We start from the raw sequence: 27,126 nt of genomic DNA on the forward strand, positions 1-27,126 counted from the left end.
TAAAAAATAAAAATCATGCTCATGCTTTACTAGGCCACATGGGGTTGAGAAAACAAGATCGGGATACAGCCAGATTCATGACAGACTGATGAGGGTATATAGAGTATTCTGGTTATTGGATACAATATTTTTGAAACGAATCAGGAAGAAGAGCTGCCGACTATATTAAAAAGAAAAAACAACAGAAGCAACTAACTCAACTATCGACAATGGCCGGTTGGGTTGACGCGCCGAGCAACACCACTAAAAACCACAACTGTCCACCACGATGCAACAGCAACAAAGGGCGACAAAGCGACATGAAGATACAACATCGTCACCGCCTGCACCGTCGTTTACCGACAATGTACCACACCGAGCTAACTGCTGCCATGCAGGGCTAACCATGATCCGCTGCAAGCCATTAGCCATCCTGCCGTCGCCTCTGCTTGCGCCGCCTGTCGACGTTGTCCCACACTGGACTAACCCTTGCCATGCAAGGCTAGCCACTGCAGTCCGCTGCAAGCTACCAAGCCGAAAGCACGAACAACCGCCTCTGGTCATCCCCAAGCCGCCCACCACCCTTAGTAACCAAGCCGCTTCATCAAGATAGTAGAAAAGTCAAGCAGGGCCTCTAACTGCCATCAGACACCACACAAATCATCAGACATTGCACTTCTACTGGCCCAACTTCCCGTGCTGGCCTCCTCGCCAACTTCGCGGACACTCATGGCACACGGTCGAAATCGTCGCCCAACAATGGCCACATAGAAGTTAGGCCCCAAATCACCGTGCGAATGCCCTCGGCTGCCTTCCACCGTAGTTGGCTCTTGCACCTGAAATCCATGACTTGACCACCACCAGCTCGTATTCCTATGCTGCTTCCGCCTCCTCGCCGTTCTTGCTTCCTCCATGCGGCACTCGACGTCCACGAGGCTCCGTGCTTACGCACACAGGCCCAGCCAGCCAGCCACTCCGCGTCGCCGCCGAGCTCCACCAGAGTCGATTGAGCCTAGGGACCGCCAGATCCAACATCGGAGGCGGCGGATCTGCTACCTCCACCCTGGCCTAGCAACACCAGCTGCGCCACCATGGCACCACGGGCATGCCATTGCCAGTTCACTGCCAGCAAGCGGCACCATGGTGCCGCTGGAGCCAACCTAGCCAAGCCTGGGCCGACCACGCCACCACGGCATTGTCGACAAACTGCCACATCACCGCCGCCTCTACACGCACTACACCGATGACTCGCAGTGCTGTAGATCTAGACGGCCCATCTTCAACCACTGCAGCCACCACCACACCACCGCGCCGCCACCATACGCCACCGATCGACCGCCAGTGGGCATCTCTAGGCATAGGGCTGGCAGATCTAGGCGAGGGAACACCGGATCCAGCAGCACCAGGGCCAGAACTGCATTGCTAGTCGCCGCCTCACGCGCCTGCACCTTCGCCCAAGCGGGCGCCGCCTCGCGTCCCTCCACCTTTGCCCAAGCGAGCAGCCACCGCCGGCCACCGGTGGGCAACTCTATGTGCAAGGACAACAGATCGGGCGAAGGAAAGCTGGATCCACCGGCACGGTGTCTCCCTGCCGTAGATTAATTAGGGCCTGTTTGGACCGCAGGAATTTCACAGGAATCACACAGGAATTTCACAGAAATCAGTTTAATTTCACAGGAAAAACGCAGGAATGAGGAAAAAAATCCCGCATTCCAAACAGGCCCTTAAATGGGACGGTGTCTCCCTGCCGAATGTGGAATATTAAATAACCTTTGTCTACCTCCGGCAATACATCGTAGATGATTTAGCCTAACTGAACCTATGGCCGAAATGCAAATATGATTTTCATGTTTTAACATCATCGGCTAATTCTTTTCTCTCCAGGGTAAGCTTACCAAATTTTAGTGTAAACATAATTAAATATCCCAAAACTTGGTTTAATCTTAGAAAATTAGTTTTAGCTCGTAAAATTATGAAAATAGTTATATATTTTTTTTTCTAAAATCATGCTCTATGTTATGGTGCCTAACTTCAAATATCTTGTTCATGTCCCTGGATCCTATCTGTACAAATAGCATGACCCGTATGCTACCATCTAGATTTGCATGTCACATTATGCTCCATAATTCATTGCACAAAAACTTAATTAAATTTAATAGTTTGTAAAACTTCAAAGGGTGCATGCATGCATGACATGTGTGTGGCAGGGTGCATGCAGCCACGCAGGCTAATACATATACTTTGAAAATTTATGTAGGGTAGGAAACCAGTGCCCACTTCGGTCGTGACGATGCTTCACTGGCGTTTCAATGTAGTTCTGATGATCAACTAATTATAATAGACACAAGAGATACAACTAGAAAATAAGCACCAAAATGAGTCCATCAAGATTCAAACAATTTCAATCTAGCCACCCCAACATACAGCATGATTTTAGAAAAATCCGAAACAAGTTTCATAATTTTGAGCCAAAATAAAATTTCTATGAATTTTCAAGACCAAACCAGATTTCATGATTTTTAATTGCATTACCTTTTTCCATATAAAAATGTATTTGAATATTTTTTTGATTTTTTATTAATTTCTAGATATTTTTTGAAAATGTTTCTAGTTCGATTTATCTCCTTGAACTATCAACTTAGTCCGATTTACCTTTCTCTTACATGGTGCCATGTCAGCAAAACCACTATCAAACCCGCTGAGGTGCAAAAGCGAACACTACCGGACAGAGTATCTTTGTCGAGGGCCTGAGGATTTGCCGAGGAAAAAATGCTCGGGCACTCGGCAAAGAGTCTTTGCCGAGGGCCTGACCCTCGGCAAAGACAAGCACACGGCAACAATAATTATTTGCCGAGGGCTAAGCCCTCGGCAACACCGCTTGACACGACGTTCATCCCCTGCCGTCAATCTTTGTCGAGGGCATCACCGTTAGGCCCTCGGCAAAGACTTTTTAACCGTTTTTGAAAATTTTCTTTTAAAAAATTCTTTGCCGAGTGCTCCTGGCCCAGCACTCGGCAAAGACAGTCTTTGCCGAGTGCCAAGCTGGCACTCGGCAAATTTTCAATTTTTTTTTGTTTTTTTGACCCCAAATTTTTTGTTGGCCCGCCTACATTGTTTACAACTTCATGTTCAAATTTAGTGCTTTTTCTAGTTTTTTTTGTTATATTTGGTTGATTAATTTGATTATGTTGAATTTTTATATATAATTCAAATTTGAACTGCAAGTGCATGGAATATTGTAATCTAGTGCTTTGAAAAATGTTATTCATGGTATTTGGTGTATGTTGAGTCTCTATCCACGAACTCGCATAAAATTTCGTGCATCTTCTTCACGTAACATGACGAGCCACTTGCCGGAAAAGTGTTTTAAAATTATATAAAGTCCATACGAAGTCCGAAAATCACGAAACTTGTCGAGGTGTCATGTTATCGCATGTGTAGGCTGTGGTAAAAAATGAGAATGTTTCGAGCAAGTTGCGACGTCAGATGCATACAACCCAGACATCTCCACGGCCTCCACATGAAATTACGAGCATCAAGTTGCGATGTCTGGCTTTTAGGCATCCGACGTCACAACTTGCTCCAAGCTTTCTCAATTTTTTTACCACGGCCTCCACATGCGATAACAAGACACCTCGACAAGTTTCGTGATTTTCGGACTTCGTTTGGATTTTATATAATTTAAATACACTTTTCCCGCAAGTACATCGTCATGTTACGACAACAAGATGCTTGTAATTTCATGCGAGTTCCTGGATACGGCCTCAACATACGCCAAACATCATGAATACCATTTTTTGAATGACCAAATTCCATTATTTCATGTACATGCAGTTCAAATTTGAAATAGTCGGAAAAATTCAATGAAACAAAACTAATTAAGGAAATAAAGTAAAAAAAACTAAAAATTGTCCCGGCGGCCTCGCGCCCGCGCCCCGGTGGACCCACGCCCTAGGTCCCCGGCCGCTGCCCCGAGCTCGCCGGCGCCCCGGTGAAAGGTCCTTGTTTGGTCTTGCTAATTGAGTGACAACCTAGGTGGACTAATTGTGTTTATGTGAGATACACAGGTGATTAGTCCATAGGTACATGTGTGTGAGCAACATATGCCATGAAGGTGAAAATGGCTTAGAAATATTGCAAAGCTCACACATGTGATGATGAAGGAGCTTAAATGCACATGCGACATGACATTGAGTCATGTGATCAAGGTGGAGAAGATCAAGACAAGACTTGGCTTGATGGACTAGTTGCAAGCGTGAAGGGCAAGTCAAAGGCTTTGGAGTGATAGACCGCGTGGCGGTGAAGCTTGAGCAAGACTTGGCGCCGATGGACGATGGCAACGGTGAAGAGCAAGTAAAGTCAAGATTGATGAACCAATATGATCACGTGATGATATGAAGTGGATCATATCATTGTTGATCATGTTGGTGCATGTGTTGCATCAACATTGGAGGAGATGGAATGGAATGCGCAAGGCAAAGGTATAACCTAGGGCATTTTATTTCACCGGTCATAGGTGTGTAGAGAAGTTTATGACCAGGTTTAGGATAGATGGCCGTACTATCAAGAGGGGCAAACTTGTTTGCATATCGGTCATCTAGTGCCACTCGAGTGATCTAACTTTGCATCGTCGCTAGGATCGAGTGGCGTGGCAAGTGGAGTGGCTAACATCCTTTGGGAAATGATTGTGAAAAGCTAACACACATACACATGGTGGTGTTGGCACATTTATAAAGGAGATGGAGTTAGAGTTGATGTGGATCAACTTGGTGAAGAAACTCCACCGGCGGAGTGTCCGCCTGTAGAGTGCGGACAGTCCGACGGTGCCACCGGCGCCCTACACAGAAAAAAGAGGGTCTCACAGAGCGCATCGGACACTGGTCATGTGGTGACCGGACGCTGGGGTCCCACGTCCGGTCAGTGGTGGCCGAGAGCATGCAGCGTCGGTCTTCGACCGGACGCTGGCATTGGAAGTGACCGGACGCTGGCAGGGCGCGTCCGGTCAGGCTGATGCATGGTGACGTAGGAGCTGGAGTATGACCGGATGCTGGGCTGCGTCCGATCACATGCAACCGGATGCGTCCAGTCAAGGTCGGTACCTTACTGTAAACGACTAGACGCTGAGGGTCCAGCGTCCGGTCAGTTGAAGCTGTTGCGTTCGGTCAGAAGATGACCATTGAGATTGGAAGAATGTCGTTGAATGCAGGTGACATGTGGCTATCATCGAGTGACCGGACGCTAAGGTTCAGCGTCCGGTCAACACGACCAGAGCGTCCGGTCGACCCGACAGTTGCCCAGTGAAGGGGTAACAGCTAGTTTAGCCCTTGAGGCTATAAATAGAAGTGGCCTTCAGCCATGGCTGGTGCTGAGCACCCTCACGCCTATGTGGCTTGTGTAGGAGTGCTTGGATGCCCTCTAACTCACTTGTGCTTGCAAGAGTACAAATCGATTGCGAGTGAGTGTGATTCTAGTGCGTTGCATTATGAGATTGCATCGAGTGGCACTAGGTGATCGAGTTGCAAGCCGGTGGTGCTTGTTACTCTTGGAGGTTGCCACCTCCTAGATGTCTTGGTGGTGGTCTCCGTCGAAGCCCGCAAGAAGTTTGCGTGGTGCTCCAGAGAAGAGCTTTGTGGGGGGCATTGTGCTCGCCCCGTGGGAGCTGTGAAGAGCAACTCTAGTTGAGCGTGTCATTGAGCTACCCTCACTTTTGGGGTAGGTTCTTACGATGCCCGACGTGCGGGCTTGGCGGGTGATGCCAATTAGCTGCCGAACCACCAAGTGAGCGGTCGACACAACGGGGACGTAGCGTGTTGGCAAGCACGTGAACCTTGGGAGAAAATCACCGAGTCAACCTTGTTCTTCCCGTTGGTTTGCAATCCCTTACATAAGCTTGTGATTACTTTTATATACATTATGCTTGTGTAGTTGCTCTTGTAATTAGTTAGCTTGTGTAGCTTACTAGTTACCTTCTTGCTTGTGTAGCATAGAAATAGCTCTCTTGCGTGGCTAATTTGGTTTGTGTAACCTTGTTAGTCACTTTGCTTAGTTTGTGTAGCTAAGTATTCACGCTCTCTAATTTGGCATTGGTTGCCTTGTTATTGAGCATTGCTAGTGAGCTTAGTTGCCTTTGTGCTTTTGCTTACTAGCATGTGTAGGAGCTCCCTCATTGCTTGAAATACTAGTGACATAGGTTTGTGTGATATTGCTTCTAGAATTGGTTAGGTGAGCTCTAGTTAGCCCGGCACCTTTGTTGCTTAATTAGTATCTTTGGAAGGTGCTAGAGAACATAAATAGAGGGGTGTAGTCTTGGCTAGACCAATAGTTTTAATTCCGCACTTATTTCGGTTAGCCGACGTGATTAATTTTAGAAATGACTATTCACTCCCCTCTAGTCCGCCATCTCGACCTAACACCTGGGCTCCGAGCTCCCTGGGGACAGCGACCTGACCGGCCCCGAGCTCCCCCGCTGGCCCCAAGCTCCACCGGCCCCACCGTGCCCTGCGGCTGGCCAGCAGAGGGAGAAGGAGAGGAGCAAGAAGAAGAAAGAGAAGGGGGAGGAGGAAGAGGAAGAAAGAGAAGGGGAGGAGGAAGAAAAGGAAGGTGCCGACCTGACCGCCCATCGATCCTCGCATTGTTCCGACCACCCGTTGATCCTCGCGCTGCTGTGGTCATCCCCGCCGTCGTCGCTGGCCCTCCCTCTTGCCGTTCTTGCCGCCAAGGTGAGCCCTACCCTTGTAGTGTTAGTAGTAGTAGTAGTTAGTAGTGTTAGTAGTAGTTAGTTGTAGTGTTAGTAGTAGTAGTTAGTAGTGTTAGTTGTAGTGTTAGTTGTAGTAGTTAGTAGTGTTAGTTGTAGGGTTAGTAGTAGTAGTAGTTAGTAAATAGTAGTAGTTAGTAAGTAGTAGTGGTTGTTAGTAGTAGTTAGTAGTGTTAGTTGTAGGCTTAGTAGTAGTAGTAGTTAGTAAATAGTAGTAGTGGTTAGTAGTAGTAGTTGTTAATAGTTAAGTAGTTCTTAGTATTAGTACTGTTAGTAGTTAAGTAGTTGTTAGTAGTAGTGTTAGTAGTAGTTGTAGGGTTAGTAGTAATTGTTGTTGTACTACTTCAATACTTTTATCTGCATGGAAAGAGAACTAAAGTACATGGCTCCTCTTGATATATTGGTGGTTGTTGGCCTTCGTGCCCATGTTTGGTATATATGTGGTTGTTGGCCTTTGTGCCATGTTTTTTGTAGGTTTTGGGAACCTCCCTGTGTAGGGGAGGTGCTGCCGAAATTTGGAGTCGACACTAACCATTTTTGCCCTTTTCTGCAGGAGGACCTGTGGGAGGGACTTGGCGACCCTGATCGTCTTCGTCGGCGCTGTGGGTCTTCCCGCACCGCGTCGACTCGCCACTGCACCGACTCCCCACCGCCCCGCTACCCTGACCTCACCGGCACCTAGGTATAACCCCTCTATCCGTATGTGGTCTTTGGTCGCGTAACCTAGTTAGGTGTCTCCCGTCCGAAAGAGATACGGTTGGAGGTATACAGATCTTTGTATATCTGCGATCGTATCTGTTTTGGATTGTCCACGTTTTTTGGACAGCCCGCGGATGCGTAGATGGGTTAGTTTCCATGGTCCGCTCCGGTCCGAGATGGTGTTTCGGCATCACCCCCTGTTGTTCAATGGATACACACTCTCCCTTGCAGGACGTGCATCGGGAGAACAGCGGGGAGGCAATGACAACGAAGACAACATAGAACCTTCAGATAGTGTTGCCCATTTGGACAATTTTGACAGTGATGACGACACCTATGATCCTAATCATGAAGATTATTCCTAATACATGAAATACTACGTTTGTTTTAGTTTGTGTTTTCTTTATTTATTTTGAATCTATTTCTAATATATATACTAATAAGTCTTGTTCATTCTTTGTGATTGCAGGTGATGGCGAGCAGCCGTCCACGACGTGAGACGGCCTCCCTTTACGAGAGACCACGCCCTCCCATTTCAGACGAGGGGTCGGGGTTAGGGGTAGTGTCCACAGGAGGTCAGAGGAGGAGGACCAGGGTCAGCAGGCGGCAACGGACTCCTTCCCCACCACTTTCAGATGAGGTGATGGAGGAGGAGCATGTGACGGCCACGCCCGAGGACAAGGTCGAGGATGAGGACGTCCGACAGACCGAGGATGAGGCGGCCGAGGACGAGGCCGCCGAGGATGAGGCCGCCGAGGGCGACAGTTCCGCTACCCCAACTGTCTACCAGCGAGGTCCCGCGAGCCTCCCTTAGCCTCCACTACCTCGCAACCAGGCACTGATTCGCCCTATGGCAAAGAGGTAAGTAACTATAGATGTTATCACAACTACTTCATATGATAATGTTGGAAATCAAAAGAGGAACTGATAAATTTTCTTAATCACTTGTGCAAGGCCTGGTTGGTTTTGTCGGGTACTCCTGCACGCTCCCCCACGAGCATCCTTGGTGTTTTGTGCAGGAAATGGTACCCTGACCTTGTGAACGTGTCCGAGGATGTGCGGGAGCCGGCCTACACGTGGGACAGGTACCAGTTGGCCCCTGACGATAGGTACCGCAACAAGGGAGCGGGTACTGGTGGAGTTTTGGGTAAGTCTCTCTCGCACAACATTTTCATTGGGCAAGTCTTTTATTGAAATAATGAATGGATACATCGGTTTTGTATGCAGAGGTATTTCAAGCCAGAAGAAGGACTTGAGGCCCAGGCGGATCAGGCGGCTGTCGCCGCCTGTAGGAAGTACGTCACCGACATGCACCACAAGGCGCGCGTGCAGGCCCACAGAGACTACTACGCCGTGGTGTTGAAGCAGTCCATCAGCAAGCCTGATGCAAGACAGGTGGAGCTGTCCCGGGTCTAGTACCTTGAGGTAGACGAAAAACATTAATAATGATTCGTTTTGAGATTAAGTCGGTTTAATTTTATCTTTTTCTATGTCAAATAATCGATGACTTGTAGGTGATTCCCAGGTGGTGCCGATCCCACTCCGTGTGCTGGGAGATGATCGTGGACAGGTGGTTGTCCAACGACTTCGCTAAGAACCACGCGAGGCAGCGGGACCAGCGTCTGCTGAGGCGAGGTGCTACTCACCATCAAGGCAGCCGCAGCCTCCCCGCCTACAAACAAGCATATGTAAGTGATTTCTTTTATCTTATTTGACGCTGAGTTCTGTCTTATTTCTCACCATCTTACCGTCTTACTCGTAGGAGGCTGCACACCCGGGCGTGGAGGTCTCGGAGTTCTCTGCGTGGGCTATGTCCCACATGGGCAGGGCGTCTTCCTCTGTCTCCTTCGACCCATCTGCCCCACGCGAGGTGTACTCCGACCCGACCGTGCACACTAAGGTCCAAGAGTACACCTCAAAGGTGAGGGAGGTCCATGGGGAAGATTACGATGTGCGCACTGAGCCCATTGATGTAGAGACCATCATGAGGCTAAGAGGAGGCAAGAAGCATGGGCGGCTGTGGATTGCAGACGGCGCCATCGACTCCACCACTGTTCCCTCTCTCGATGTGCTCCAAGCACGGAGCACGAGCTCTAGCCAACCTATACGCCCACGGCCTACTCCGTCACTACAGCGGGTCGATGCTCTCGAGGTACGTCCTGTTTTACTCGTCGTACGTTCATCTTTGCACACCTAAGTTACATTTGCATTATTGAAACATTGAAGTTTGTATTGCAGGCCGAGCTGTAGGCCCAGAAGCTCATGGTCGAGGCTCAGAGCGCGCAGCTGCAGGCCTAGAGGGAAGCGTTCGCGGCCCAGGAGAGGAGGATGCAAGAAATGGAGGCCTTCATGCGGAGTGTCCAGTAAGGGGGTGTACCTTTGCCGTTGGTAGCTCCTCCACCGCCTACTCCTACAGCCACTCAAGTATGAAAGTTCACTCTTACTAGATGCTTCCTTGACATACAACCATGGTTGACATACAAACTTACTAGATGCTTAACATATAAACTTACTAGATGCTTGATATAGAAACTTACTACATGCTTGCACTAGCTATGACATACAACCATGCTTGACATTCTTAATTTACTAGATGCTTGACATAGAAATTTACTAGATGCTTGCACTAGCTATGACATACACCAATGCTTCACATAGAAACTTACTAGATGAATCTCACACATGCAACCTCTTATCCTTTTTGCAGCTTCCGTCGACAGGTTTGAATAACCCCGCTCATGCGTCACCGAATGATGGAGCCTTTGCTTCACCATCGTGTCATAGGCCGCTTTTTTGAGGAGTTGTGCTTCGTCATGTGCTTGGACTTGAGCTTCACTTGTGGTTGTGACTTGTGCTTGGACTTGATGGACTGTGGTTGCGAATTTGTGACTTGTGGTTGTGATATTTGACTTGTGGTTGCGATATGTTGTTATTTGAGTTGTGGTTGTGATATAATGTGTGAAAATAGTTTCGTTGTGATATATATGTGATTATTGTGATGTTTGTGATATATATGTGACATATGATATATATTTGAACTGTTTGTGTCAGTGGAATGCAAAAAACAAAAAAAATTGCAATTTCGGTTGATTTGCCGAGTGCAATGGTCATGGCACTCGGCAAAGCTGGAAAACTTTGCCAAGTGCCAGGACATTGCACTCGGCAATGATTTTTTTTTAAAAAAGCAAAAAATCTTTGCCGAGTGCCAAGCTGGGGAGGCACTCGGCAAAGAGCTTTTTAAAAAAAATTAAAAATGGCTTTGCCGAGTGCGCGTCGCCGTGGCACTCGACAAAGAGTTTTTGAAAAAAAAAATATCTTTGCCGAGTGCCCTAACTGTCGGCACTCAAAGGCGCCGTTAAGGCTGGATAACGAGCCAGCTCGGCTCATTTGGGCTCGGCTCGTTATGGCTCGTTAAGATAACGAGCTAGCTCGGCTCGGCTCGTTATCCTAATGAGCCAGAAAGCCAGCTCGGCTCGGCTCGTTAAAAGCTCGAGCTGGCTCGTTAAGCTCGCGAGCCAGATATAAAAATACACAAAATATAATATTTGTATTTATCTAAAGTTTGAGAATAATAATAATATAAAAGAAATACATCTAGACCAGTTACCAGCCAATTTATAGGGTCTAGACCAGTTATCAATCAATTATAAAGTGCAAGACATGAAGTAATACAAAAACTAATACAAGTTTTGATATTTTTTTTCCTGGAAGCTTGGCTCGTTTAGCTCGCGAGCGGCTTGCGAGCTGGCTCGAGTTGGCTCGTTATAGCTAACGAGCTAAAATCTTGGCTCGGCTCGGCTCATTATCATAACGAGCCGAGCCGAGCCGAGTTGAGCCAGCCACGAGCCGAGCGAGCTAACGAGCTTCGAGTTTTTCGTCCAGCCTTAGGCGCCGTCAACGGAGCAGCGCCGTTGACGGCTGCTTTTCTTTGCCGAGTGCCGCCGTTGGCACTCGGAAAAGGCTTTGCCGAGTGCCCGACAAATGGCCCTCGGCAAAGAGCCTCTTTGTCATTAATTTTTTTTCCGAGGGCTCTTTGCCGAGGGCGGCACTCGGCAAAGCCTTTGCCGAGGGCTTTTGGGCCTTTGCCGAATGCCCTAGGCCCTCGGCAAAGAGGGCGCCTCCGGTAGTGGAACGATTTTCAAAAGTTGAGGGAGGTTAAAAAAAATAATTTTCTAGATCAGGGAGAAAAAACAGACAACCCCAATGGTTGAGAGGTAAATTGAACTTCTTTCTATATTTTGCCAGCCATGGACTTTTTTCCTAGCGTGGGTCAAGTTCCCCAGATAGGCTTTAGTAGAGTTTTGTGTATGCATCTGTGCGGTCGTCCGGGTCGGCAACTAGTTGGTGCAGATACGTGCACGTATCTATCTGCATTCATCGATGGTCCTCATCCGTCAAGGCACGCACGCTGCTTTACGCAGGCGAATTCGTCAATCGCCCTCTGCTGTATGTATATAAAGTAGTACGTAAGTAGTACAAAACTACATGCTACACATCCTGCATGGCTGCATATGTGCATGCTTGACAGCTAACGAGAGATGTGAAGAATTTTTAATTTCTGAGCTCGATCCCGCAATGATTTGGTGGCGATTCCACATCGGAATGACAGCAGAATGTCAACCAAAACTGCGGCCTTATTGGTACTTATCACTGTCTCGGAAATTTACAGTAACTTGTTATGCTCATATGTTATGCTCATATGTAGTACGTACGATGTGCGCGCCTTGTATTTTACAGTAACTTGTAGTCAGCACTGAGTACGAAATTTATATTGCACAGTGTAGATTAGTTGGGAGATTGACTTTTAATACCGCGTAATTCTCTGTCATCAGGGGGAGGTGCTACTACTTGATTTAGGAAGTCGGCCACCTAACGTGCCCAACTTATTCGATTATTAGTCACTCGATGATCAATATCTGAGTACTTGTTCTGATCAGATGCATGCTCATCGATCTGCTAATTGGGTGATGAGAGTACTAGCTCATGCGTATGCTCTCCTACTCGAAAGGCTGTTTCTTGTTCCATGTAGTAGTACGTACGTTTACAGCAAACTGACACTAAACGGCCACCTCTCGTGAGATAGATGATCTCCTCACAGTTACCGGCCGGTTTCCCTTTCAGTTTCAGCAGGGTGCTGCCAAATGGAAGTTCAAATTAGGTAACAATCTGAATCAGCCATCTGGACAGCAATCAAATCGATGAAAATGATCTGCTGTATTATTGGACAACGCAACATACATAAGCCCATCCAATCCCCCCAATGATGATCCAAATGAATCAGATGCAAGCAAGCACTTGAGTTTAAAATGGAGTGTGTAGAAGCAGTACACCCTAATCAAAGTCGGGTTGGCAGGCCTGCCAGCCCCAACTAATTGAGCATCATCTCACTCAGCTCGTATCCCTCTTGCATGCATGTTTATACACTCCTATTCCTATAAATAGATGCCTTCCCTACGTTGTCATCACGATCAGTCGTGTGTCCGCCATAGCCTCCCTCTGCATGCCAGTCTTCAGCTCCTTCGGCTGGTTCGGCAAGGTTAGTTGTAAACTACTCCAGCTTATTGGCCAGTCGCCTCTCAAGTGGCGGATTAAATTCAGATTAGTATCTCGTGGAATCGAGTGATGTTCTTCACACATTTTGGTTGCAATGTCAATGTCATGGCTGCAGATGGCGGGGATGCCGCACCGCGTAGCTGCTGCGCTCGTGGTGCTCGTCTCTGTTGCTGGAGTTGCTGTGGTGTCGGCGCAGGTGCCGCCGCCGCCGGTGACGACCGCGCTGCTACAGCAGGTGGCCGGGTCGCTGCAGATGTACGTGGACCCGCTGCCGCAGATGGCCAAGATCCGCGGCTACGGCTTCCAGCAGGGCCGCGTCGTGCCCGTCAACCTCACCATCGGCATGTTCGAGAAGAAATGGGTACGTACGTACATAGACGACAAAAAGAACTACTGCTACTTGACACAATAAATGTTGTTGACTTGCTAATGCAATTTCACTCAACGCCGGCAGAAATTCCACCGCGACCTGCCGGAGACGCCGGTGTTCGTGTACGGCCAATGCGCCGACTCCGCCACGTTCCCGGGCCCCACGATCGTCGCGCGCCACGACGTCCCGCTGTCCGTGACGTGGGAGAACCACCTCCCCGACAGCCACATCCTGCCGTGTGGGACCCCACCGTGCCCACCGCCATCCCCAAGAACGGCGGCGTGCCCACCGTCGTGCACCTCCATGGCAGCGCCCACCCGCCGCAGGACGACGGCAGCGCCTTCGCCTGGTTCACCGCCGGGTTCCGCGAGACCGGGCCCGCGTGGACGCAGGCCACGTACCGGTACCCCAACGTGCAGCCGCGGGGCAACCTGTGGTACCACGACCACGCGCTCGGCCTCACCCGCGCCAACCTCCTCGCCGGCCTCCTCGGCGCCTACGTCATCGAGAAGCCGGAGATCGACGTCCCCATGGACCTGCCCTGCGACGACGACGACCTCCACCTCGTCGCCGCGGACCGCAGCTTCAACGTCGACGGCTCGCTGTACATGAACTCCACGGGCGTCGCGCCGTCCGTCCACCCGCAGTGGCAGCCCGAGTACTTCGGTGAGGCTATCACCGTCAACGGCAAGGCGTGGCCGTTCCTCGCCGTCCACCGCCGCCGGTACCGCTTCCGGATCCTCAACGCCAGCAACGCGCGCTACTTCAACGTCTCGCTCTCCAACGGCATGCCCTTCCACGTCGTCGGCTCGGACGCGTCGTACCTCGCCGCGCCGGTCACCGTGTCCAGCCTCCTTATCTCCCCGGCCGAGATATTCGACGTCGTCGTCGACTTCTCGGTGTCGCCGACGGCCGAGGTCGAGATGCTCAACTCGGCGCCGTAGCCGTTCCCTAACGGAACGGCGCCGGGGCCGCTCACCGGTAAGGTGATGAAGTTCGTGGTCACCCCGAACGGACCGCGCGACCCGCCGGACAACTCGACGGTGCCGGACCGCGAGGTGCCGTACGCCAACGTGGCGTCGCTGGGGCCGACGTCGGAGACGAGGTACATCGTGATGTACGAGTACCAGACGCCGTCCGGGCAGTCGACGCACCTCTACATCAACGGGCTGCGTCTGGAGGACCCGGTGACGGAGACGCCGAGGTCGGGCACGACGGAGCTGTGGCACGTGATCAACCTCACCGCCGACAACCACCCTCTGCACATCCACTTGGGCATGTTCCAGGCCGTCAAGATGCAGCAGCTGGTCGACCTGCTGGCGTTCACCGACTGCATGACGCAGCTCAACGACGCCGTCAAGTGCGGCGTCGACCAGCACGCGGTCGGGCCGGTGGTGCCGGTGCCGGACCACGAGAAGACGTGGAAGAACGTGGTGAAGGTGCCGCCGGGGTTCGTGACCACGGTGGTGGTGGCGTTCAAGCTGGTGGACACCAACCAGCCCTACCCCTTCGACGCCACGGCGGAGCCAGGATACGTCTACCACTGCCACGTAAGTGTCACATGAATGTTCCCTTGATTCATTCATGTATCCACAAAGATGCTGATGTGATGTCGTGGTTTTGTTCAGATCCTGGATCACGAAGACAATGCCATGATCAGGCCACTTAAGCTGCTTCCTTGAAGAGATTCGCATGATCCAACGAGTTAATGATGATCGATGAGCAGTAGTTGCCGAAGAGGAACTCATAATTCCGGATTGGAAGAACCATGAACGCAAATATTCATTATCATTTATATTTCCGATTGCATGTTGGTTTGTTTTATATGTAAATTTCAATTTATTCTATTTCTTTTGTAAGCATTAGATCATATACTGTTTTCTTTCATGCCCATATACGCGAATTATCGTCTATCGTATTTGATTATAAGAAGTAAAATAATATGTACAAGCATTCTTTGATCCAACAGTACGTGAATTCTTCTGTTTTCTACTCTCGTTTGCTGGCAACTTATAATTATACCAGTTAAATAATATTAAGCTAATTTGATATGTAACAAGTTAAACATTAATGTCCAAAACATTTTAATCAATCAATGTATAATAAGAATGAGACTAACCTAGGAGGAATTAGGTGTTTTTTTTTCTTTACTAAGAAAATAAGGACATAAAATCGAGTTTAAGAGGACTCGATGAATGGATGATCATACCTCCCACCAACCAGTTGAGTTAGACTCACTTTTTGAACAATCATAGGGATTGAGTCAGACAGCAAGATCATAATGCTCGGTATTGTAAAATCGTAGATGCTACTTGACAAAATCATAATTTATAGCAGCAACACATTTTAGGCACATCGAAGTTTTAGTAATCCATACCCAGAGTCGCCAGGCATAAGTTAAAGCCGGTCAATGGTGCTGCACGATTAAATATCAACCAAGAATTGCGCTCACATCTGTATCATGCAAGAACAGCAAGCTTCTCCTTCGGCATGCAACGACAGGAGAATAATCAAGACTGAACCCCACACAACTTAATGATAATATTAGCCAACCACTGTCTGCCACTCTTCATTAGGAGTTAATTAAAAGCGACGATCCAATGCTACTAGTATCAAGTTTATATGGCAAATTTGCCTATAAAAAAAGCTTATATGGCAAACTCAGGAGAGCGCAGGCAGAAGAACCCACCAACCAATTGGCTCAACGCTTTCTCTTGTGAGTCTTCAACTGCTCCATGATGTGCTGGGCGGCTTCCTTTGGTGTTGCTTTACGGCCCTCCTTGTAGTTCCACAGCTCTGGTACAGGATTGCGGCCACTAGGACTGTACTCATTGATCTCAACCAGTGCCTTTGTTACCAACCCATAAATTTCTTCACCGTGCTCTTCTTTCAGCTCCCGGAGCATCTCATCGTCCTCTTTAAGAATTTCCTAAGCCAGAGAATACCCACTAGATGTTACCATGTATCATGTAAGCACTTGCAAAACTGCAAGCCCACTAAACTGATGACTCAGTATTATAAACAGGCAGATAGCAGTGATCAAGGGCCATACCATTCCTTTCCCATCCACCACTTTAACCTTAAAAGGGTACCAGTTTGGGTTTCTAATTTCTTCTCCCCACTTTGAACAAAGGAGAGCAGCAGTGACTTCCGCATCCTCTTTTGATAACCTTTTCCTGCAAGCGATTCCGAATGCTTTGAGATCAAGCTCACCCATTCTCTTTATACCTATATTAGCTCGGCCAACAACAGGAAGCTCCTCAAAGCCCTGCAAAGCATTCAACAAACCAGTAAGAGAACGTGCATGACATATGACGCCAAAGCAAAGGATACCTAGGTGCCATCATTGATTTGAGACAGCACAACAGAGCATAATATTGGATAGCTGGTCAATCAATGTGGTAGCTTACATCTATCAGCTCCTTCCGAGCGTCTTGCAACTCATCGTTGCTCTTCCGTAGCTTGATAATCAGAGTTTGGTTCAGACAATCAATATCTTCCAATTCATCGACCTTTTCATGCAGCCACACAGCGAGTTCATCCATCTTCTCCTTTGACTCAGAATCCTGCTCACCTGGCATATGCTTCATAACTTTCATATTGCTTTCCAGCGCTTGAATTTCCAGTTCAAGCTTCTGTTTGGCATCCAATTGCTGTTGTAACCTGAGAATCTTTCCTAGAGCAGCTTGTTTCTCCCTCTGCATTTCCACACAGTAACACACTCATAGATATTAGTTTCTCAAGAAATAACAAGAAACAATACAGATTTGACCTTGAACCAGACCTTTAGTTCTTCAACAAGATCAAGCATGTTCTCGTCGGCCTTCTGTTGCTCCATTGTTGCCATCATAAGATGCTTAGTTTTAATTTTGTTCTGCACTCAGTCACAAAAAAGTCTGGCATAAGTTGTATGAATAGCATACTACAGGGAAATTACAATAGCACCCAACATCTCATCACTAGCATCATCATTGAATGCAGTCCAACAAAATAAAATGTTGTTATCTATCTACTGCCCAAAATTAATGATGGCACGGTCACAGTGCCCAACGTTAAGGATGGTAAGGCCATATAGAAATTTAGACCCATTTGGTCATTGAACAGGTATAGATAGAATGTCATTGGACAGGTATAAATGGAATTATCACCAGTAAAATGACAAATCAGCCGGCTTTCATACATGGAAGATACACCACAGAAAGGTATCAATGTTGCAAGATTAAATAATCAACATGTGTAGGCATTGGTGCTATCCTTTAGACTATAGGGTGAGTCCCAAATCTGTTGAGAAAAATAAATTGCTGAATCTAGTGGTATCTTTTATTCTGCTTGCTTTTGGACTAACACATGAGAAGTATTTCACAAACAGGAAAAGTTTTGGAATGAACATCGATGTGTAGCAGATATACGACAATTTGCAGGGGGAAGGCTTGCCTCGGTTTTTCCCTTCCCCAGACCCCACTCATGTGGGAGCCTCCGGCACTGGGTCTGCCCTTGTATAGTAAAGATGGTGAGCATGATCTTTATTTTCAGATGGCCTAAAATAGAAAGGTCAATGTTTATAGTATGGTGATAGATGGAACTTCAAAAGACAGACTAGTAGTATGGTTGAGTGATAGTCTTATCACTTGCTCTGAGGCTTTGGTTGTTTAACTGGAAGTACCTATCCATAGACACATGTAGATTGTTTATCAGTTTATTTGTATGAAACTAGTGTGAATGATTCCCCTCCTGTTATATAAGAGGAGTAGGACACAATGCAAAGTTGCAAACTCTACTTTTTCCCTGCATTTTACCCTAGATAGCTACTGGTTGAGTGATAGTCTTATCACTTGCTATGAGGCTATGGTTGTTTTTCTGGAAGTACCTATCTATAAACAAATGTCGATTGTTTATCAGTTTCTTTGTATGAAACTACAAACTAGAGGGAATCATTCCCTTCCTGTTATACAAGAGGAGTAGAGGACACAAAACAAACTCAAAAACTTCCCTACATTTTACCCAAATCCCTTATCACTAACCAAATTCAACTATAATATGAAAACATTATGTAAGAGATGTACTAATAGAATCAAATGCTAGGTACACAAAAGGATGTTGTTATGCATTCCCTACAAAAGGAATGTTGTTATGCACTCCCTACAAAATTCCAAATTCTTAACACAAGGAAGCAACAGACTAGCAATAAACCATCACACCTTTACCTTCTCTTGCTGAAGATTCCTTTTGTCGTAATCCCTTTGCAAAGCTATGCTCCTTGGATCTTAAGCGAAGTTCCTGCATCTTGTGAGTCTTCCACTGCTTCATGATGTGCTGTACGGCTTCCTTCAGTGTTGCATTTAGGGCCTCCTTGTAGTTCCATAGCTTTGGTACAGGATTACGGCCACTAGGATTGTACTCATTGATCTCAAACAGTGCCTTTTTTACCAACCCATAAATTTCTTCACCATACTCTTCTTTCAGCTCCCGCAGCATCTCATCGTCCTCTTTAAGAATTTGCTGAGCCAGAGAATACCCACCAGATGTTACCATGTGTCAAGTAACCACTTGCAATATTGCAAGCCCACTAGTGTGAAACTGATGACCCAACATTATAAACAGATAGAACTAGAGAAGAAGATAGCAACTGCAAGAGATCAAGGGCCATACCATTTCTTTCCCATCCACCACTTTGATCTTAAAAGGGTACCAGCTTGGGTTTCTAATTTCTTCTTCCCACTTTGAACAAAGGAGAGCAGCAGTGACTTCCGCATCCTCTTTTGATAACCTTTTTCCTGCAAACGATTCCGAATGCTTTGAGATCAAGCTCACCCATTCTCTTCATACCTATATTAGCTCGGCCAACAACAGCAAGCTCCTCAAGGCCCTGCAAAGCATGCAGCAAACCAGAAAGAGAATGTGCATGAGATATGATGCCAAAGCAAAGGATACCTAGGTGCCATCATTGATTTGAGAAAGCACAAGAGCATAATATTCGATAGCTGGTCAATCAATGTGGTAGCTTACATCTATCAACTCCTTCCGAGCGTCTTGTAACTCATCGTTGCTCTTCCTTTCCTTGATAATCAGGGTTTGGTTCAGAAACTCCATTGCTTCCAGTTCATCTACCTTTTGTTTCAGCTCCTCAGCGAGTTCATCCAATTCTTGTCGTAACCTGAGAATCTTGCCAGGAGCAGCTTGTTTCTCCCTCTGCATTTCCACGCAGTGACACTCTCAGATATTAGTTTCTCAAGAAATAACATGAAACAATACATATTTGACCTTGAAATAAACCTGGAGTTCTTCAACAAGCTTAAGCATGTTCTCGTCGGCATTCTGTTGCTCCATTGTTGCCATCATAAGATGCTTACTTTTAATTTTGTTCTGCGCTCAACCACAAAAAAAGTCTGGCATAAGTTGTACGAATAGCACGCTGCATGGAAATTACAATAGCAACCAGCATCTCATCACTAGCATCATCACTGAATGGAGTGGAACAAAATAAAATGGTGCTATCAATCTATTGCCCAAAATTAATGATGGCAAGGTCATACATTGCCCAAGGTTAAGGATGGTAAGTCCATACAGAAATTTAGACCCATTTGGTCATTGAACAGGTATAGATGGAATTATCACCGAAGCAATAGCAAGTTCGTTGCTAAAGGTGTTTAATAAAGTAGCAAATGACAAATCAGCCGGCTTTTACACAAGGAAGATACACCACAGAAAGGTATCCATGTTGCAAGATTAAATTATCAACATTTGGAGGCATTGATGCTCCTTTAGGCTATATGGTGAGTTTGAAATCCATTGAGAAAAATAGATGGCTGAATCTAGTGGTATCTTTTATTCTGCTTGCTTTTGGACTAACACATGAGAAGTATTTCACAAACATGAAACGTTTTTGGATGAACATCAATCTGCAGCAGATATACGGCAATTGACAAGATTCTGATTTCTTGTTGCCGGTATGGTGAAGATGGTGAAGTTAATCTTTGTTTTCAGACGGCCTAGAATAGAAAGGTTATTGTTTATAGGCCCTGTTTGGATCTATGGGTTAGAGCTAGTTTGGGCTAGTTGGAGCTCAACTAGCTCTAAAGTAGCCAAACAGGAGGGCTAGAGTGGGTTATTTGCAACTAGCCCACCCTAAAAAACTATCCCCCCAAAGAGGTGATTATTTGGGCTAGTTGGGGCTATTTGAGGTGGGGTCCACTGTTTTCTCTCTACTTTCACCCGCACCAATGATTTGGAAAGCATATTTATTATCATTTTAACCCTTGTATCCAAACATCTCTTAAGCTAGAGTTAGTTCAGGGCTAGTCCTGAGCTAGAAACTAACTCTAACCTCTAGCTGTGCTAGAGTATCCAAACAGGGCCATAGTATGGTGCTGGGTGGAACTTCGAAGACACTGCCAATTTCTAGATAGCTACTAGTAGTATGGTTGAGTGACAGTCTTATCACTTGCTCTGAGGCTTTGGTTGCTTTTCCTGGAAGTACCTATCTATAGACACATGTAGATTGTTTATCAGTTTCTTTGTATGAAACTAGAGGGAATCATTCCCTTCCTGTTATATAAGAGTGGAGGACACAAAGCAAACACTACAATTTCTCTACATTTTACCCTAGATAGCTACTGGTTCAGTGATAGTCTTATCACTTGCTATGAGGCTTTGGTTGTTTTTCTGGAATTACCTATCTACAGACACATGTAGATTGTTTATCTGTTTTTTTGTATGAAACTACAAACTAGAGGGAATCATTCCCTCCCTGTTATATAAGAGTAGAGGACACAAAGCAAACTACAATTTCACTGAATTTTACCCGGATCCCTTATCGGTTATCGCTAACCATATCCAACTGTAATCTGAAAACACATGTATAATAGAATCAAATGCTAGGCACACAAATGCAAGAGATGCAGTCTTTAGGCTCAAAAGAATAAACAAAAGTGCCAACAGAGACATCAGAACTCAGACCACGAGCATAACCAAATCAAAGGTGTGACTCCCGTGCTTTCCAAAGTGAACGGATGCAAGGTGCTAGGCGAAATCCCAACGCGTCCCCACCCAATCGAAACCCCACGAGATTTCCAATCCCCTGAATAGATCGGTCGAAGCCGAAATTCACCAGCGAAATCCCTTCCGCACGCCGCCGATTACCGCGTAGAGCAACAAGAAAACCCGCATTCCCCAGCGATCCACTCCCACGGACCCCGCCTGGGCGACCTGGAGCGTACGGGGGTTTTCGTCCCAACCACGCAGTGAAATGACGCAGGCCCTTCACGGACGCAGGTGAGAGAGGGAATAGGAGGAGGACGTGGAGGAAGGGGCGGGCCGACGGGGTTACCTCCGGCGAGCGGCGCCGGCGCCGGCGGCCGGTGGAAGCCGGGGCGCTCGAGGAAGGGGTTTTGTGCTGCTGCGCACCTGTCCCCTTGCTTTTGCGTAGCGTAGCTGCGTAGGCACCCCACGGGGAAGAGGGTTTTGTGCTGCCTGCTGCCTGCTGCCCCCCTAGCCTTTTTGTGTAGTCTAGCCTAGTGTGGGCGGAGCCGCAGGCGAGCAGGCGACGGAAGGAATCACAACTTCATCTACTCAAACGTTCCGTTCCCTCGCTAATAAATAATAATATTCTGGAATGGAATGCCACACCATCATTCGCCACCATACTGCACTCCCGACGCTGAGCAGAGACACTATCCTCTGATTTGTGTTTTCTTCCCATTCTCTTGAAGTCTTCTTCCTAGATCTCATGCTTAAAAGTGGCAAATTTCCTTTCATGTTGTGATTTACGTACTCGAGCTATTTATGTTCATACTCTACCTATCAGGCACCACAGTTAACCTTTCTGAAATTTCAAGTTGGACATGGACGACACATTGGTTCATCGTGAAATTTCGAGTTCAATATGGACAATACAATGGTTCAGACACGAAGCTCTCGTATTGCATTATAAATATGTTTTCATTTCAGTCTATATATATGCAGACCAGAAGTTACCCTGGTGACGGGTGTACTCCCCGTATGTTTGGGCTTGAGATCAAGTAACTAATGATTAAGGAGAAAGAGGGTTAAAGATTAGATTTTTCTTTTGTTTTTTGTATTTTTTCTTGACAATGTATAAATTAATAATTCTTCGTTGACTTAGCACGAGCATCAAAACGATGGCCATGTTTGGCCCAGCTCTCTCAATAGCCTCACGAGCTATTATGAACTGTTTTTTTTTTTTTTGTCATACAATCTTTTTCAAAACAATTTTATGGGTGAAGCTCTTTTTTTCTCTTACAAGGATATGGGGTGAAAGAAAGCTGAAAAAAGTAGCCTATTCAAGCTTCATCTGACACCACTAGGCCGAGACTTTGGCATTTCACCCATCGTCAGAAACGGGTTTCGCAGTTTTACCATCCCTCAAAATAATTTCGCAATTTTGCCATTATGAAATGAATGCAACCCGCTGGAATACATTTTGGGTAGTTTGAAGACGCCTCCTTCCATTTCTGCCCCTGGCTGCTGTTACTTTCATTTGAATAGATCAGATACTGATGCTTTATTGGCTTGCGCGCACAGGTGATGGACGAGCCGAGCTTCTTCCACCAGTGGCAGTCGGACACGCTGCTGGAGCAGTACACGGAGCAGCAGATCGCAGTGGCGTTCGGGCAGGGGAGGTGGACCACGCCGTGGCGGCGGCGCAGTCGACGATGCCGATGCTGTAGCAGCAGCAGCCCGCGGCGGCCGAGCACCCGCAGCGCCCGCGCAAGGCCGCCAAGGTCAACACCAGCTGGGACTCGTGCATCACGGAGCAGGGCTCCCCCACGGACTCCTCCTCGCCGACCATCCTCTCTTTCGGCGGTCATGCCGCTGCCGCGGCTGCATTCGCCAAGGCGGAGCCGATGCACCACGCGCCTAACGCCACGTACTTCGGCGCCGCGAAGGCGCCGAAGCAGGAGGTGATGACGCCGCCGCCGCCGCGCTGCCGTTCCAGCAGCCGCACCCAGCCAAGCGTTCCTACGACGACATGGCCGCGGTCGCCGAGGCTGCCAATAAGGCGTCAGCCACTGCAGCCACACGCCCGGCGTCGCAGAACCAGGACCACATCTTGGCCGAGCGGAAGCGTCGCGAGAAGCTCAGCCAGCGCTTCATCGCCCTCTCCAAGATCGTCACTGGCCTCAAGAAGGTAGGAACAGATAGGCACGAACGCCCAAACTAAATCCATGGAGACATGCCGCAAAGGCGCCGAGAGCGTGCGACTAGCCAGCTAGCCAGGCAGGTCCAGTCAACTAACTGATTTGACTGCTCTCGCTCGCAGATGGACAAGGCATCGGTGCTCGGCGACGCGATCAAGTACGTGAAACAGCTACAGGACCAAGTGAAGGGGTTGGAGGATGAGGCCCGGCGGCGCCCAGTCGAGGCGGCGGTGCTGGTCAAGAAGTCCCAGCTGTCCGCCGACGACAACGAGGGCCCCTCCTGCGACGAGAACTTCGTGGGCACCGATGCTTCCGGCACGCTGCCGGAGATCGAGGCTCGGGTGTCTGACCGCACGGTGCTCGTCAGGATCCACTACGAGAACCGCAAGGGGGTGCTCATCGCTGCCCTCTCCGAGATCGAGCGCCTCGGCCTCTCCATCATGAACACCAATGTGCTCCCCTTCACCACCTCCTCCCTCGACATCACCATCATGGCCATGGTGAGTCAGCTCGATCAACCACTATTTGTCTGACTGACATGCATGATACTTTCTTCTTCTGTACGCCAGGGGTAGGAATGGAAGGAGACGTCTTCAAACTACCCAAAGTGTATTCCAGCGGGTTGTATCCGTTTCATAATGGCAAAATTGCGAAACCACTTTGAGGGATGGTAAATCTGCGAAACCCGTTTCTGATGATGGGTGAAATGCCAAAGTCTCAGCCACTAGGCCCCACCACATGACGTAGTCACGTTTGCCCCCGCGTGGGCTTGATGCCGCATGGCGGGGCACTGTGGGCGCAGCCACCATGGAAGCTGTTGGCGCAGCCACTAGGCCTCTGCTAGCGTGGCCGCTGAGACGAGGCTACGGGGGGAGGGGGCGCAGGCACAGTGTTGCCCGGGCACGAGTTGTCGGGAGGTGCGCCATCGTGGGGTGGGGGGGGGGGGGGGGGGGGGGGGGGGCCGCCTGTAGAGGCGCCGCCGTGGGAGGCACAGGCCGCCGGGAAGGGCGCCGTCGTTGGGGGCACGAGCCATGCCGAGAGGGGTGTCGCCTCTGGAGGCGCGGGCGGCCGGGAGAGGCGACTCCACTTGGGACGCGGGGCGCCGCCTATTCCTTGCGTCGTGAAGAAAATGAGTAGGAAGAAGACGAGAGAAAAAAAGGAAAAGAAAAGCTAATGGTATTATAGTAATTTTATTCTTTTGGTTTACCATTTGAAGCTATTTTGCCAAATAATTTTTCAAAATAGCTTTACAGAGAAACCAGCTCATGACAAAATAGCTTCACTCTGAGTTGTGCCAAAGAGTGCCTATATAACATAGGTGGAAAGTTGAAATGTATTTTCAAGCAGGAGCATAACTAAGACAGGTAGCTTTCTGAATTTACCTAGAGCAATATATTTGCTACAAGGAATATTTTTCTACAACTTAAATCACGTTAGTCTTTTCTACAAGTGAATTCAACTTATAAATACAGCTTAAATATGTGCTCATTTTTCTGCAACTATGCCTTAAATTCCCGCAGCAATACGTGGAAAATCAACCTGTTTTACTAGTTGGGTGCCCTCATGTTGCTACGGGCACCGAAATTTTATGACTCTAGCTCCTTGGTACAGAGTACGGAGAACTCAGAGCCGGTGAAATAAAAAAATAGTGATTCCACCCGCTCCTAGTTCATTTTGAGAGAAGAAATAAAAATAACTCTTTGCTACGGTGCACAGAGGAGCTGGAGTCGACCCAAGCTCCACCAAATAGGGCCTCTAAACAAAGGAATTAACTCAATTTGTTGATTAGTTGTGTGGTGTTGTTTAGGTTATATGCTTGAACACAGGGACGGAGCCAGGATTTGACCATAGGGGGTCCGTTTTGGTATATCAATGATAACCACATATGGTAAAATATGCGCGCGTACATACACATATAAGTATATTGAGCTAGCAAGAGTATAAATAATAACCAAATCAATATTTGTTTCGTGATACAAAAGAAAGTTAGAAGTCTAAAATGATACTGAAAATTATAGCAAAAGGAAAAAAAAATTAAATAGCCCTATGTCTTTAATATCTACCCAACTAATATAATTCATAGAAAAAATCATTGTAATAACTAGAATAAAAGAGAGGGGAAAGATAAAGCACTAATAATTAATGTCATAACTAGCTAATTGCAACACTAATGTTAATAAAGACTAACACAAAGAAGAGATGATAAATAAATACAACACCAATTAGTAATTTTTATTAGCTAATTAAGGGGTTATATAGTGGGGCACTAGGGAGGTGGGGGGGTGTTTGGCCCCCCACCCTTCCCTCCGTCCCTGCTTGAACAACGCTTGAATTAATTTCGTAGCATTCCACAATAAAGGTAGTCAACCACCATACAACCAATCAGCAACAAGATCAATTCCTACTTTAGCAAAAATGTAAGACCATGGTTGGTGTATAATTTAGCAGAAAACTACATTCATTACATTTATAGCTCAAGTAATCTCAAGATATAGTTCATAAAGTCAATAGAAAATGTTGAGAGCAATACACTGGTATTTAGGTCATTTCCTTGATCTACCTATCTATCTATATATCTATAAAATCATAAGGTGACCTTGTAAAACCAACAAAAGTCACACATTGTGGAACAAAATAGAACAAATTGATGATGACCTGAAGTCATAGAAGCAATGGCAAATTAATTATGTGGAATAATCTTATATGCTCAATGTTGTGTTCTCATTTCATGAAGCATAAAGAACATATCATATAACTCATATTGCAAGTGCAAGAAAAAGCTAACCTCAAGTGGAGGCCACTACTAGGTTATAAAAAGGGTTCACCATTGTGATGGAATCTTCACCCAAAGTGTTCACAATGCTTGATGCACTTTATCACGGTCCCTCTTTGCCTACTTTTGTTCGGGCTTCTTATTCAATGCATTATATTTTGACTTTCACATATTACTTGCCTCTGCTTAGGTGTCATACTTGCATATGGTGCCCTGTCTTTTGCCCTCCTTGATTCAATTTGTTCATTCTTTAATCCTTGTCTTTGCTCTACTGATGTTATAATGCATATCATGAGCACATCTTTTATTACTTGATGACAAAGGGGCAACTAAAAGTGAAGACGATAAATTTTATATGATGACATGTAACATTAAAAATAACAGTAATTAATTATCCATAGTACCTAATTGAGAAAATATTATGTGACACTTTCAAAATCCAATTTATAGTTTTCATATGTGACTATTGCTTTTGTGTTGAATGTTTGAACCCTAGTCACATGTGAAAATGATGTGTCCATCATATTTTTACCCCATAAGGCATGGTGAGCTCAGGCTAGGAAGTTTCGGAAGTTTCCTACATCGGAAGTCCCTGCATCCACCGAAAGTTCTGACAGTCGGAAGTCCCAGCCCCAGGGCCAGAACTCCCGACTGCCAGAAGTCTCGGCTCAGGACAAAACTTCTGACCCCGATTTGAGTCGGCGCCCCTTTGATCGTGTTGTTTGACCTAGTTTTTCACTCTTTTAACCACGGCCCGGCCTAGTTACCGCTTCATTTTTTCTCCCACCCGTCCCTGCCCCTACGCCGCCTTGCGTCACCGCCCTCGCACCCTCTGCTAGCA

General features: G+C 47.2%; 1 protein-coding gene and 2 pseudogenes across 1 annotated transcript; 2 read left to right on the top strand and 1 right to left on the bottom strand.

Moving 5' to 3' along the window:
* Positions 1–12,940: 12,940 nt before the first annotated feature.
* On the top strand, positions 12,941–15,109 carry LOC136451712 (multicopper oxidase LPR1 homolog 4-like; annotated as a pseudogene).
* Positions 15,110–15,887: 778 nt separating this feature from the next.
* Positions 15,888–19,682, bottom strand: LOC136454362 (factor of DNA methylation 1-like). The gene is made up of 10 exons (XM_066454808.1): positions 19,629–19,682; positions 19,362–19,544; positions 19,182–19,221; positions 19,005–19,129; positions 18,560–18,854; positions 17,790–17,893; positions 17,140–17,229; positions 16,766–17,053; positions 16,408–16,623; positions 15,888–16,284 (listed from the first exon to the last, which is right to left on the bottom strand). The coding sequence occupies exons 1-10, from the start codon at positions 19,680–19,682 to the stop codon at positions 16,057–16,059; spliced, it is 1,623 nt and encodes a 540-aa protein (XP_066310905.1). The 3' UTR covers positions 15,888–16,056.
* Positions 19,683–22,898: 3,216 nt separating this feature from the next.
* LOC136451713 (transcription factor bHLH25-like) lies at positions 22,899–24,058 on the top strand (annotated as a pseudogene).
* Positions 24,059–27,126: the final 3,068 nt, after the last annotated feature.

The sequence above is a fragment of the Miscanthus floridulus genome, chromosome 5, assembly GCF_019320115.1.
Source record: "Miscanthus floridulus cultivar M001 chromosome 5, ASM1932011v1, whole genome shotgun sequence".
Lineage (NCBI taxonomy): Eukaryota > Viridiplantae > Streptophyta > Magnoliopsida > Poales > Poaceae > Miscanthus > Miscanthus floridulus.

What these genes read in the sequence shown, in the direction of transcription:
- LOC136454362 (XM_066454808.1), bottom strand. Translation starts at nt 19,682, where the DNA reads ATGGAGCAACAGAATGCCGACGAGAACATGCTTAAGCTTGTTGAAGAA. An exon ending in GGAATCTTCAGCAAGAGAAG is followed by an intron (nt 17,894 to 18,559) that starts GTAAAGGTGTGA and finishes TTTCTATTTTAG; the next exon opens with GCCATCTGAAAATAAAGATC. An exon ending in TGGGGAAGGGAAAAACCGAG is followed by an intron (nt 17,230 to 17,789) that starts GCAAGCCTTCCC and finishes GACTGAGTGCAG; the next exon opens with AACAAAATTAAAACTAAGCA.